The 15058-nt window shown below is 51.7% G+C and overlaps 1 protein-coding gene across 1 annotated transcript in view; it reads right to left on the bottom strand.

Annotated features, from left to right (window-relative positions):
- Positions 1–14348, bottom strand: part of LOC122393543 (LIM/homeobox protein ttx-3-like) — a 32578-nt gene extending 18230 nt beyond the window's left edge. The window contains exons 1-2 of the mRNA XM_043389708.1: positions 14153–14348; positions 2845–3068 (exon numbers count right to left, since the gene is read on the bottom strand). Of these exons, the coding sequence (XP_043245643.1) occupies positions 2845–3068; positions 14153–14221 (293 nt within the window). The 5' untranslated portion in view covers positions 14222–14348. The remainder of the gene's footprint in view (positions 1–2844; positions 3069–14152) is intronic.
- Between the last annotated feature and the right edge of the window lie 710 nt (positions 14349–15058).

The following is a 15058-nucleotide window of genomic DNA, read 5'->3' as shown; positions in this document are numbered from 1 at the left end:
ACCATCATACTTTATAGTTCAATTAAAAGCAGTTACCCAGTTCTACACAAATAATACCAATAAAAATGCAAGTTTCTACACCCAAACTAATGCATCCGTTTATCATACATATCAAAACATACAGTTATCGCGTAAACCTGTACCTCTAGTTATATTTAAATCGTATTATCTTCGCTATTGTCTTAAGATTATATAATGTTACTTGCGTTCTAAAATAAGTTTATTGTGCTTTAATTGGCGTAATTATTTCGTTGTTTTCTGTAAGCCCGTTTCTATCTTTTATCTAAAATAGTTTGTGTTTCTGGCACTGTCGCTTCCGCTCCGTTGTTATTCCGGCTCTCGTTACACAGTTGTTTCACATCTCGATATATCTACGCTAAACAGGGGCGTCGCCACGGATTTTTGAGTGGGGGGGTCGGGTTTCTAGTCTTCACCCGATGGGTAGGGGTGTTTTTTTTTGCCACACTTCCCAGTTTTGTGCGTGCGTATGTGTGTGTGTGCGTGTGTAACAAATCGGCGCGCAGCGCCGCCAAATTTGGTATAACCTATTAGGTAGGTATACCTACCTACATCACTTGCGTAAAAATTATCACTGGTCACTTAAGGTCAGGTCGTCATGTCAAGTTCAGTTATACGGTATACCTCTATATAAAAACTGTCCTGAGTTTCCCCTCTCGCCATTCTTGTAGCTTTTCTCCCATAACTTCGAAATTTGGTACACTGTATAGGTACCTAATGTATGGGGTTATACGTGTCAGCAATTCATGATTCTAACTGAGGATTTACATCTATGATCTGAAGGCAGGTCAAATACGTGACCTCATCATTAGAAAATAATGAGAAATTAGAAAAAGCACGAATGCCTCCTGCTTTGAAAAAGTTCGTCAGAAACGCAAAATATCTTTGGAGCCATGACAAATCAGCTCATTCATTGCCCAGGGACAGGGTGCAACTTATGGCGAGTGATGACTCGAAAGAACATTAGTGGAAATGTCCATCGATGGCCACCAGCATTTTTTTCTACAACTTTTGACGAAGACGCGGTAGAGCGATGACAGCACCTGGAAGGTGTTCACTGTTCAGCTCAACAACACGGATCCATTCATATGCAGCAGGAGGTCCTTTTTCGATCAGGACATAACGTTGACCTGAGGTCGTTTTAACGTTAATTCTGAATGGTCAAATTTTAACTCATGTGACGCGTCTCAAAGAGATCAAGACGGTGGTGACAAGACAACATACGTACATACCATACAAATTCACGGAATCGAAAGTTATTGCAAAGCAGATGTTTCGGCAGAATCTGTCCAGTTAGCTGTTTGCCTTCTTATGGGCCAAACATAGACCTGAGATGAAATCTAACGCGAAGCTAGCGAAAGAGCGTTAAAAGAGCTATCGAATAGTTTTCTGCTTCACTGTAGCCCTTCTATTGGTGGTTTCCCAGTCGCTAACGTATTTAACGTATACTAAACTAACGCTGAGGCATGCTTTCGACCCCTGATCGATCTACAGGTTTGCGGAAAAAAGAGCATGCTGCCCGTGACGAGAGAAAGCCGATGGTACCCATTTACAAGTTTTCGGGTCATCTCAGGACTCAGGTCATCGCCAATAAGTAGAGAAACTCGGGACCTGCTAGAACTTAACGAATGTAAGTTGTGATGGTTTTTCGAGGTTCTGATTACGAATGTTATCTTAGTTTTGAACGAAGATGATGACTCCATGCATTTGGGGTAGATCAGGTCAGGTCAGAACGACCAGTACCTAATAGTGGATGACCACCACCGATTGCTTCCTAGCATGTTATATGAATAAGCAACACAACTACTTCTTAAATGTTCAGATGGGCGCTAAGTTCAAAATCAGCTCCAAAAACTACCCTATCAATTAAAAGCATGTTATGAAAAAGTGAACTAAGGTCATCTTTATTTGAATCAGGGATATCGATTTATTTTAAGTAGGTGATTAACTCGAGCGCACCGGAAGTTTTGTTGCAATCGGCTCCTTTTTGCGCGACTTCTTTGCGAAAGCCCGAGACGGTTCCATCTGACTCCCTTTCCCCTACATGTGCACTGTACAGCTAGTTGTGACGGTAGCCATGGGGCTGAGGCTAGTTTGTAGTTTTGTAGTTAGGTACTGATCCGACGAATCGACTGCGACCATTTTTTTTTAAACGATCAGACGAACGCTCGGGGCAGTTTTGGCGCGCCCAATCCTTTGAGGGATAAAAAGGTATACTAGGATGGGGGCTACTTAAAAACATTGTTGTGCTGGTGTTCCCCGCCCACAGCTAATTGACCTTTAGGTAATTGGCTAATTGGCTTTAGGGAGCTCTTGAAGCGATTTTGAATCTGATGTATTTGTTGGTGTTGCTGACGCCTGCTTCACTGACATAAAAGCTAAAAAAGCATACTCAGCATCGCAAAAAGTGGGGGGGTCGACACCCCCAGTTTTCAAGAGTGGGGGGGTCACGACCCCCCCGACCCCCCCGTCGGCGACGCCCCTGACGCTAAATATAGCTTTTCTACAGTGCACAGTGGCGTCTGACAGGCTGAGTATTCGCGCGAGCTTTCCTCACGTTTTTCCTTAATTTTTACCGCTGATCTCTCGTTATCTCGCTTACCTAAACATTGTCTTTCGTCCCACGTGTCATTTTGGCAGAACAATCATTTTCCTTCCAATCACAGAGCACGTAGCCTTTACCTGACCACTGCATAGCCAAACCGTCACCTCCGTAACATCGCAGTCCCTAATCCCTAACGGCACTTTGCAAAGCCAGCAGCACAAGGCAAGGTGCTCCCCCATAGTCAACAAGTCATGGTGACTTTTCCGGGCCGGAACACTGACCTGTTGAAGTCGTCGATGCAGAGGACGTGTCCGAGTCGTGTGATGAAGCAGCGCTGGTCGGGCGGCAGGCCGCACACCCAGCACGTGAGGCAGGAGGGGTGCCACCGGCGGCCTCCCGCCTCCACACTGGGCTCGTCGGGACCGAGGCAGCCCTCGCAGGCGTCACAGTAGCTGAGCGGCGCCTGCCAGCCCTGGCTGCCTGAGTCCGAGTCCAGGTCCAGTAGCTGTGGGGGTCACAAGGACGGGTTAGTGTTAAGAGAAAAATGTCGATAGGGGCCAGGTTAGACAGGTCAAAGGTCACAGGACACAGCCAGAACAGGTCACAGTCAGACAGGTCCCAGGGCATAGTCCGATGGGACACGGCGCAGACAGGTCATAGTGAGACAAGTCACAGGGCACATTCACACAGGTCTGAGGTCATAGGGCACAATGGTAGAAATGGTAGAATCATCTTTGTACTTAAAAAAACGCCCCGTTTCACCGGGCATCACCATTCACAAGTGCAGCCAAAACAACAGCACATCGTCACCATCGCTGCCGCCCTCCCGCCCACCACCGCGATCAGCCGCGGTGACACCACCGTCACCGGCCGGTGGCAGGTCAGCTTCCAGCTGTCTGCGTTATCTGACCGCGGCGTCACCGGCTGCCGTCGCTAACGAATCAGCGCGTCACCCACCGCACATTTTACCGTGTACAGGTGTCATCTTACACGATCGCAGTGAAAGATGGCCTTAGCGTTTCACACGCGGAAATCTGCCGATAGATGCCGATCGCGGTGCGCGTCACATTCCGAACCGGCCGGTTCGGTCGCCGGTGCCGTCGCTGGTTCGGTCCGCCCACCGGCCGGTTCTGTCTCCGCGCGGGAGGCTGGACCGACCGCTTTTTGGACCGGCCGCTGCCAGACACCAGGCGCATCAATTTTAGCCCCAGCCGCTAATGGAAAACCCAGAGGTCTTCCTGTTTCTGGGGGGTGAACGTTTGTGTGGAGGAGTTGTCAAGTTTAGCTGCAGTTGTAGAGTCGTTGACAGGACCACACGCACGGTATAGGCAACTCGAAAATCATTCAGCAGTGCAGTCAGGGGCTCTACCAAATCTGGCTGTCTCACCCACCAGCCTCTCCCTGCCAATCCTCCCATCCCTCTTCTCTCCCCTCCCATCCCTCTCTCCCTCCCACGCGCCCGTCGCGACCGGCGACAGTCGCGGAGGGCGGCGGTTTTTTGGCGCACGACTGAGCAGCTCGAGGAGCCGGCCATCACCTGCGCCGGCCGACCGACACATAGCAGACGTGCCCCGACACAGACGCGGTGCTCTGAGGGGCGCGCGAGCGAGCGCGACACACACTGTTTTTGTGGTCTGTGTACGCTCTGTGTTTACCGGCAATGCCAGCCGCGCCACGCGACTTTATTCCAGGTCTGTGAGTTTTCAGATTTATCCAAATAAAGCATTATATAATTTCTAGAAATAACACCAAGTCTTAAAAGTGGGTGAACTATGACCTAGCAACTTCTTTGTAATTGCTTTAAACTAATAATTTCTGTTCAGCATATTATTATTACATCAGATTATATTTCCTTATTATTTGTGTCAGTAGATGCACAGAAAATTACACAACAAGGCAAGGACAGCGCGGCACACGACACAGACCGGCACGGCACAGGACGGCACATGAACCGTTTCGGTACGGCACGCCACGGCACGGCAGCAGCACACGACATACGCGGCACAACACAACGCGGCAATTCACGACACTTCGACACATCACGTCACGTCACAGAACAGCACAGCACACAACATATCAAGCACGGCACAGCACGGCACATGGTGTGGGGCGGCGCAATATAAGACACAACATGCAGGACGAGACGGAACCGGTGGAGCGACTGATGTCACTGCAGGACTGTGCTTGCGACTTGTGCTCGGGATGTGATCACTCATGCAGCGTGGAGGGAGAGACGGCCACCCCGACTCCTCTTTCTCTCTTTCTCTCTCTCTCTCTCTCTCTCTCTCTCTCTCTCTCTCTCTCTCTCTCTCTCTCTCTCTCTCTCTCTCTCTCTCTCTCTCTCTCTCTCTCTCTCCTCCCTTCCTCTCCGTCAGCCGTCTCCTGGACCACACACGTCGCTCGGAGCCCTCGGAGCCACCGCTCTGTGACAGTGTGACATGCCGTCCGGCGCCCAAAGAACGGGGGTCACTGGGACGGACAGACAGCCACACCGCCGCAGTGTTACATGGACACAGTGACAGTCGCTGCTGTGTTAGTAACACAGCAGCGACTGTAAGTAACACAGCACACTGCCTGGGTAACACAGTGTGTTACCCCAGGCAGTGTGCTGCTGGCAGTCACAGTGCCACAAGGTGACATCGTGCATACAGGCTGCAGTCAAAGAGTCACATGGTATCGCGCAACAGTCACAGTGCCACCCAAAAACGTACTTTTGATTATGCCATTTTGATGATGGTTTGAGATTTTTGGAGTGGCCAGACTGTGAAGGTCATCGGCGCTTAGATGATGATGTCAATGATGACGACGAATGCTGATGGTGAATGATTGATGATGACTATCAATGCAATCTCAAAGCCATTCAGACACCCTGACCTTAGTACGACAGTGTGTGTGTCCCCGGTTGCCCCTTCCTGCTCCGACACCCCCGTCCGTTCATCCCCTCCAACCTGACCGATGCCGCTCGCGGCAGGAGACATTCCCGTCCCGTTTTTAGCGACAGTCGCTATGAAATACGGACTTCTTTTTAGAATAGTTTTGTGGAAGGGGACACATCTGTTAAGTTTCATATCTAAATGTAACATTATAAGTTAACTGATAATGTTTTTTTTTTTTCTCCGCGGTTTGGGCGAGCGCCGCCCATGTGATATACCGGGGTTACATGAGCAAGTAAATGCGTATCAGGAACGGATTTTCCTATTCGCTCAACATTGTAGTCCGTTTGTAATGCGTATTAACTCTGCTCAAGTAACCCCGAGCATTGCGTCATACCGCCCGCTCGTCAGGTCCACATGACCCGAGCCCGGGTCATTCGCGCTCGCAGCGCCGCCGAGAGCAGTCAGCCACTGAGCCGTGGGCTGAGCGCGGCGCTTCCTGACAGCACTGGAGGTGAGGTGTCTTGGAGTTCGCATTAGTGATAACTACTCTTATGTATGTCGATACTTTTGCGGCCGCATTGCCGATCAGCAGATATTGCATCTAGATTCTTTGCTTGGACTTTCCAAGTCTGATTGGTCTCATCGCTGATGACATCTTAATGTTTCGCGTCACGTGCGAATTTTACAGTCTGTGCTGCGCGCGCAATATTCTCGGCCCTCGTCAACCTCCGGTCTAGCAGCATGGTTTTCGCATTTTTGGAGGCTCGGTTGTAAATTAAGTACCTATAGGTATATTGTTCATTTTGACAAATGTTTACTTTAATGAAAAACAATATCAAATTCTTATCTGTATTCAATGTAAACGCGTTTCGATTATTTCTTTATCATTATCTGTATTGTGTTTTCATTATCATTATCTGCATTGTGTTTTCATTATCTGTATTGTATCAATGTATTGATAAAGAAATAATCGAAACGCGTTTACATTGAATACAGATAAGAATTTGATATTGTTTTTCATTAAAGTACCTATAGGTAGCACCAATCAAGCAAAACTAACTTCTCGCTGAGTTTTGAGCTGCATGGGACGGTCGGTTTCCGTCCCCGCCTACCGGTTTCCTTCCCCGTCTGTGCCGTGGACGGTCGCCGTCGCTATGAAATACGGACTTCTTTTCAGCATAGCTTTGTGGAAGGGGACACATCTGTTAAGTTTCATATCAAAAGATATTTTGCATTTGATGATATTTTATGATATTGCTAAGCTGTACCTATTTTCAGAATTGTTCAAGCGCCAACAGATTCCGATATGTGGTACTAAAAATTGGTAGATAATTGAATTATTTAAATGGAAGTGAATTGTTTTAACTCTCGCCCGTAAACGGTGTTTTGCCACCTTCGCCCATGCAAGGGGGGGGGTGCGACCCCCCTTGGCGTTTGAAAACGGAGCGTCGTAGAGCTTAGCGGAAAAGACCAACGGATTGCTCTCAACGAGATCTCGCGATTGGTGGTATATTTTTTGGTCCTAGGTCAACATTTGACCTACTTATGACCGGTCAAAGGTCAAATTTTCGGAAAAATCTAACTTTTTCAGAGTTCCGCGCCGATTGCGGCAAAACGGTGAGAGATATCGACTTGAAAACTTCACTATCGTGATTCTTGATCAATTCTCTGTCGTTTGGTGTGTATTTCGATGTCATAACTCTAAAAATGATGCGTTGGGAGCATCGGAAGTCTGCAAGGTCATTTGTGCATTGGGTCACGTCAGGCGTGTGACGTCACTGACCTGACCCTGACCCAAAATGAACTACAAGAAACAACCGACGATGCCTGAAATGGATATCAAATTCGAATTCAGGGCATCAAAATACCCCGAAAAGGCATAAAAGTGCAAAAAGTCATTACAGGTCAACCGAGGTCACTGACCTTACCTTGACCTTTAGTAACCTTCAAAATGTCAACGGACATTGTGTCAATGTCAAATCAGCCAGTTATGATTCTAAAACAATCCATCAGTGTGTCAGGTCAGTCGGCATTTATACCAATGTGAAGCAATCTCCAATTTAGCGTAAATCTGGCCGGAGGTTGTTCCCTTTATGACGTCATACCTCCGTGACCTGACATGACCTTGACAAAAAAAATACTAAAAGTTGTGCAAAGGATGCCCCATAGGGTACTGAAAATTTGAGCAGGCTATCTGAAACGGTTCGGCGTGTAGCTAAGAAAAACCTCAGGGGGGGGGGGGTGCACCAACTACATGGGCGAGGGTTAAGAAAATATCTCAAACAATTGCCCGTATTCAGTTATTCACCAGTTTCGGTTTTGTCTCATTCGAAAAGTTTGATAGACCTTTAAATTGTAATAAAACTGGAAGCCAAATAAAAAAGCATCTAATGTTGCGAGAAGACATATGTAGTTAAATGAAGACCTGCAAGGTCGCTCAAAAACGGCATAAAATATTGTACACGATTTAGCAAATGTAAAAGGCTTACGGACAATTACACAGCATGAACCATGAAAACAATCGAATAATGAATAACAAAATAAACGGCGAAAGAGCGACCTTCCATAGACGGGATCCTCTGCGCGTCATCCGATCAAAGCGCTGAACACACACTCTTTCCATATGAAAATGTAACAGCCTCGCCATTGAAGGTGGCCCATTCAGGGACAGCCGTCAGCCGACACCCCGGAGAGAGGCATAGAGAGGGGGCCAGATGATGAATGGGAGGAGAGAGCAGGGGAGAATGGGGGGAGAGAACGGGAGCGTGGCCACTCCCCACCGGGCAGTGAGCACACTTTCCGCTGTTTGACCACACTTCTAACGGCCCGCCGGCGCCAGCCAACACCAGCACCGGGCAGCTAGACAAACAGCGGCTCCTCCAGGGGTGAAAAATTGTATCGTTTTGTCGTTGTCGACGACAACCGAGAAGACGATCTTATGGCGACCACGCGCAGCGCCTGAACTGATTTAGACCTCCCGCTTAGTGCGGTTAGAAGCGCGCAATCCATTCGTATCTGCCCACCCAACCCAATCGCCTCTCCCACGCAAACCATTCTCTGTCCCTCCCCATCAAATCGACTCGCAGTTCTCGAGTCCGTTACCACCCTACGCGGCGGCATCCGCCAGTGGAAAATTTCCTGGTAGCTACAGACATATTCCAACTCCCCGTAGCTATCTAGTATATACTGCGTCGTTCGACCATCGTTCGGACGGCCGACCGGCGACCCTCATAAAGGCGACCAATGACATACCAAGTGGTCGCCGTGGTTGTCCACTGGCAACACGTGTCTGGCAAATCTAGTACCTTCCAGGACTCGGCCGGCCCCTGCCCGCACCCTTCAGCGCCGCCCCCGGCCGGCGGTCAGTTAGCGTCCCCTCCAATCCGCCGGGGCTCCTTTTGTGACGTCATACCCACCCCCGGCGGCGCCTGGGGGTAGGTCCGCGGCGGGACCGCGCCAGTGCCGGTAATATTTTGATGCGGGGAGGGCACGCCATGTCATGCCCACGAGGATATGGTGTCTCGGGACTTCCGAGGTCGAGGAATAGGGATCGTCGGACATTTTAGCTTGACAGCTGAGCGCCCTACACTATCAAGAAGGAGAGGAATTAGAATGTATTCGCACGCAGGGTCCGTGGCGTCTGCACGACTGAAGTGCTTGTACTAACTTGAGCACGTTTTGTTGAAAGGTGAGTGGAAGTCGACCAGTGGCACCGTCGAAGAGTCACTGAAAGGCGGGTCAACAGGGCTATCGAATCTTTTCCGCGGCGCCGTATGTAGCTCTATAATTGGTTCCCGAGTTGTGGACCGGTGTTTCGAAGAAAAAAGTTGAAAAAGGCAATGTTTTTCATTTAATGGCATCTGGTGACCTGACCTTTGACTTGATCTAACAAATGAATGACATGTTTTCATCCTTATTTTGGACGTTCTTTCGAATGCCGTTTACTGCTTAACACTGCTTGACCCAGGATCAGAGTTAAAAGAGCGGGGTGTTGTACCACCCCCCCCCCCCCCAGCAGGGCATGGAAATCAAGGACCCTCAGCGGGGCGCGGGTTAGACATCTTTAGCCGACAACCAAATAAGCCCGTTTTCCTTCGGACGACAACCACCGAAACACTTTTTTCAGCCCTGGGCTCCTCTGCCCGCCGGTCCGTCGTGTTCTCCCCCGCTGTTCGTCATGTTCTCCCCCTCCATGTGACAGCGATGGTAGCCCCCGCGTCACTCGATCTCTCTGAGCTGCCGGCGTCGGCGGCGACCGGCGGTGTGTGGGTGACATCTCTCCACAGCGGAGGCCGGAGACCGCGCCGTGGCTGCCGTGACGGAGCAGAAGCGGTTTTGGCGGCCGGCTCTCTCGCGCCCAACGACAGAGAAGCGCAGCAAACCGACCGGCCCTGCTCTGTGACCCGACGTCGCCGATCGGCGCGGGACGGCCGGCGATAAATCGCCACGGGGAGTCGGCGCGGACGAGCCGGGACCGACCGACGGACGACCCTCGTCAAAGCGAGACGGAGCGGCCGCTCGGCGGAGACGGCCGGCCGGACCCTCGGCCCACCGCCGCGCGGCCGGCCGCACGACGCCGGCTGCAACCGAGCGCGCCGCGGAATGTGTGACGTGTCACGCGACACACAGGACATGACACTCGACACACGACGCCAGGTACACGACAAGGAACACAACGCGCGCGGCTCAGCGCAGCCGCCGTAAAGCCGGCGACGCCATGCACTGTGGCCTTGTACCTGATCAGAGCGAGGAGGAAACCGCTCGGGTCCAGGAAACGAGTCTCGCCGTGAGCGGAGCCGCGCCGGGCCGGCAGCTGCGGCAGTGACAGAGCCGGGGCAGAGTCACGGCACTGACCAGAGAGGGGAGGGGACCGCCGAGCTCCCCAACTTCGAGGGAGGTCCTCGCCCGGGGAGTCCTTGGCTCCCCCTCTCCCTCGCTCGCTCGCCCGCCCCGGGGCGGACGCACACATGGCGCCGATTTGTGCCGAGAAGGGGTCAGGTGGCGAGACGGCCGCCCGAGACGGTCCTTACGCTCTTATGGATGGCGCATTTTGTCTCAGAGGGTGGAGTGCCTGCTGGATAATTTTGACAGCACAATAACACACCGTCATCCTCATCCAAGGCGATATCGAAACAAGATAAAATAGTTCGTGTCATCTCCAAACAGCGTAGTGTTGAGGCCTGTGGGTATTAAATACATCGCGCCAATAGCAGCTGAATGCGTCTCTGTCCACCAATTGACACCGGGTCGGATTAGCGTTACCCGTGCCAGTGCGGGTGACTGTTCCCATCGCGTCTGACATGCACAGCCGTCGCCGAGCACCCCGGCAATGCGTCTGCGCTGTCCGCCGTAATGCGGCGCGACAGGTCGACGGCGTGCCGCGCATCGTCCGGCGGCCCGCGCCGCGCCCCGAGGTGCGCCGGCAGCCGCAACAACACAGGCTGACGGCCGCCCACTGCCCACTGCCTAGTGCCTACAGCCCTGGCAGCTCATCCCCACGGGCTGAGGGCCGCCCACTGCCCACTGCCTACAGCCCTGGCGGCTCAGTCCTGCTTACGACAGGGGGCTGAAAGCCGCCCACTGCCCACTGCCCACGGCCCCGGCGGCTCAGTTCAGCCCAGAGCCCTGAGGAGTGCTGGAAGCATGAACAACACGAGCTGAGGGCCGCCCCCGGCTCTGGCGGATCAGTTCTGACGACCCTGCGGGCTGAAGGCTGCCTACAGCCCACTGCCCACGGATCTGACGAATCTGACGGGTGTGACGGTTCAGCCCCGATGACCCTGCCTTCCGGGGATCAGAGGAGCTACAATCCAGATGAGAGGGTATCGGGATCGGGTGAGATCATTGTGAATCAGTGAAAAAGAGAGGAAACAAGTGAGAAGATTTGGTGGACTAGATGAGGAGAGACAGGGAATGAGAGGCGGTAAGATGGTGAATTTGGATCAGATGAGAGGCAGCGGAGGACCAGTGCATGCCGGGAAAGACGTCAAGGCATGATGGCACAGGGATGACGCCAGCCTTCAGCGAGACCAGATTCCCAACAGATAGTGAAGTAAGACGATCTTCCACCGATCCATATCAGTAGCAGTGAAGCAACATAGCCAGAGTCCAACCCAGTCCAGAACATGGGCCGGTGCTCGCACGGCAGCAGCTGGAGCTAGCCGTTCCGCTCGCTGCCGTTCCGTTCCGTTCCGCCCGCTGCCGTTCCGTTCCGCTCGCCATGACCGGCACAGTGTGCAGTTCGAATGGTGGCGCACTAGGCCTCTGCCAGTCTCCTGATCTGCCCGGTAAATACCCTCCCGCTGGGACCGATACCATCGTTTGGAGCAGCGCAGCGCTGTTGAATCGATAGGTCAGAACTGTGGCGATGGCACCGTACAAAGCCTCCCTGTTTTACAGTTATCTTCACAGCTGAGGCTAAAAAAAGCTGTCCCTGCCTGTAGCCTCTCCTACACATGCATCCTCTACCACAGTGGAGGCTAGCGGCTACCATCCCACACCCGGGTTAGCCGGTGCCGGCCACCGCGGCCCCTCGCCTGCAGTGCAGTGCGGCTGTCCTCCGCGCGGCAGGGCGCCGGCAGACGGGTACCGGCACGGGGAGTCAGACGGAGCCGGTGGCCACCCGGGGCTACCGGCGCCGGGACGGGATATACGGCCACGGCCAGCCGAACGGAACGAATCAGCGCCCCCGCAGACATCGGCACACACGGCAGATACGGCAGACAGCCAGACAGGCAGCGGCAGGGAGCGGCAGACAGCGGCAGACACAAATGATACCAACACAGAGAGTAGACATCGGCAAACCCGGCCCTTGGACGCGACCGGCCGGCGCGGCGGCGGCAACGGCTGGAGTCAGTAGGCGGAACTATGGTCATTGGTCATGAGTACCCAAATATAGGAACGTTCCCATTTTTGGGAACGGAGTTCCCAAATATGGGAACGGGCGTTCCCATTTATGAGAACGGAAGGCAATTTTTCGGCCGTTCTCCCACTAAAAGTCAAAAGTGCATCACGTCTCAAAAAAGTGCACGCTGATTTAAGTGTCTACTAAATCTCCATAAAGTTATCTTTAATCTGACCGTGGAACAAGGAAATTGACCGTGGAATGATATTTTTAATGATTTTTTGAAAATGACAGAATGGTGGAAATACGGGTTATACGACATTTAACATGCAATTTTAAGGAAAATGAAGCATTTTTTAGTTTGAGGTAAAGTATAATAATTTTCGCCTAGTTATGAACTTCCATACTATCGACACCAGATGCTGACAAATGCAAGCGAAGACGCGGACGGTCCCGAGGTAATATTGTTGACTTTTGTGTCGGGGCGGACGACCGCGTGGAACGTGAGTGAATTTACCGAGCTACTGTTGTAAACTCAGTTTAAGCGGTTGAAAATTATCCAGCTGTATTTTATCATCCCGGAAAGACATATTTTATTTGGATGCTAGCTGTTTAGAGTTGTTTTATAAGGAGCGTCATGAGCGTGGTTTTTGTCTTCCGTGTTTCTAAGCGTGATCGTTTTGGGGGAATTTCTCTTATATAGCTCGCTCTGTGTGGCTTATTTATAATTTTTATGCTGATTTCGATAATTCCTCGTGCCCATCCTACCAGGCCTTTTGCCACTTACACTCATCAAGAAAGGAAAAAACTAGATTTTCATTGGGACTAGGTGTTTTGAGGGTGTAACATATTCAGCGTTCCCATTTTTGGATACTTCCTTGTACTCGTCAACTATCGGTGATAAACAGACAGGTGCTTGACATGTCTCCACCCTCAGCGCGGACGGTGGATATAGGTATGGAAGACCTTGTTGAACATCGCTGAGCGTTGTGAATTACGTAATCCTGCAGAGGGGGGCGTGCCCGCTGCGAGATCGACGGGAATAAAAGCGCAGAAGACCGGGCGAAACATGCGACGGTCTTGCCGGAAAGGTCATCTGATGATTGTTGCGTTAACAATAATTTGCGGCGTTGGACGTGATGCTTGTTAATGAAAAGAGCCCCTGAAAGGCGTCGGTGAAATCGTTCCCAATTTTGGGTACGCCGTTCCCATAATAAGGAACGCTTGCAGCGCCAGTGTACGAGAGCGTTCCCAAATTTGGGCTCGCGGCCCGGATGATGGACTGCTTTAGAAATAGGGGAACGATTTGAAACTACGATGGGCCTTACAATATCAAACTCTTTCCCAACAATATTGAGACAAATATCAGGCGGTTCACGATCGTTTTATATTTTTTGGACGTCATTTAACGGTTCTTTTTCTTGTTTTAAATAATGCCTACATGGCGTTCCCATATTTGGGTTTATCGTTCCCAAACATGGGAACGAAAATGCGTTCCCGAAAATGGGTACGCTTGACCATAGTTCCGCCTACTGGAGTCAAGGGCCAGAGCGTCTGGAATTTTGACCGTGATAGAAGGTCATTGGCGTCGCCATAGTCCACACGGCATCACAGAACATCCATGGAAGACGTCACACTGAACAGTCTTATTTACGGGACATCACCGGACGTCACATGTGATACAATAACATTGGACGCCACAGGGCGTCACTGTTCTGTTGACCCTGGAGCTCCCACAATAACACACGGATGAAGATGGCCCAGGCTCTTGTGGGCAGCGAGATTTAGCGAGAGTACACGAGAAGAGAGCGCTTCAGATAGCGTCCACTGTCGCTCTTCTCACACGGGGAGTGGCTCTCTCGGACTCACCTCGACGCTATCCGGCTCGCTGTCCGTGCACGGCCGCAGCTCCGTGTCGGCGCCGTCCTTGGGAGCCATGGCGGCGGCCACTGCCGAACTGCAGACGATGGCCAGTGTGGCGGCCCGGGTCGGTCGGCTCGCTCGCACAACCCGCGGCACGGCTCCGCGGCTCACACCGCGCTCCCGTCGGCGCGGCGGTCGCGCGCAGTCTGGTAGAGGCCGGCGCCGGCGGCAGGGCCGGCCGACGGGGGGCGCCACTGGCGGGCTGCTGCCGCCGCCGCCACCGGGGGTTGGTCGTCCGCCGCCGCCGCCCACCGACACAGGACACAGGCCGACCGCCCCGCCTGGACCGAGTGGACAACAGTGCCGGTCTGGTGACGGTCAGCAGCACGTATGCAAGCGGAATCTATTTAGTCTATCGGATACCCAACTTTTGGCTTTGCCCAAACCATATCAAAACATATGAGTCGAGTTGGCGTTTGGTGTCTTAAACTTTTTTTTTGGTATTTTAGTGCCTTTGAAAATCCTTAATAGTTTTGCAATGATCAAAATTTGGAGATGGTTAATAGTTTCCCAACCTGCTTTGTTATCCCGCGCCCGTTGGGCTATTGCTGGACCCAGGGTTGTGCTTGACTCATGAGTCGAGTCAGAAATTTGACTCAGCTCTGACTCAAATGAGTCAGATTTGAGTCGAGTCGGATAAAATGTTGAGCTGTTGAGTTGAGTCAGAGTTGAGTCGGACAAAAATATTAAGGTGTTGAGTTGAGTCAGAGTTGAGTCAGTAAAATAACTTTTGACATTGAGTTGAGTCAAAAACATTTAGGAACATGAGTCAGCTGACTCAACTTTCTAGAAACAATATATAGTATAAGTTTTTCATTCTCCCCCCGCTTAACAACTTAGGCCTGGCCCTGC

This window comes from Amphibalanus amphitrite, unplaced genomic scaffold (assembly GCF_019059575.1).
Source record: "Amphibalanus amphitrite isolate SeventyFive unplaced genomic scaffold, NRLGWU_Aamphi_draft 000540F_arrow, whole genome shotgun sequence".
NCBI lineage: Eukaryota > Metazoa > Arthropoda > Thecostraca > Balanomorpha > Balanidae > Amphibalanus > Amphibalanus amphitrite.
Note: the sequence above shows the minus strand (reverse complement) of the source record. Positions and strands in the feature narration are given on the sequence as shown.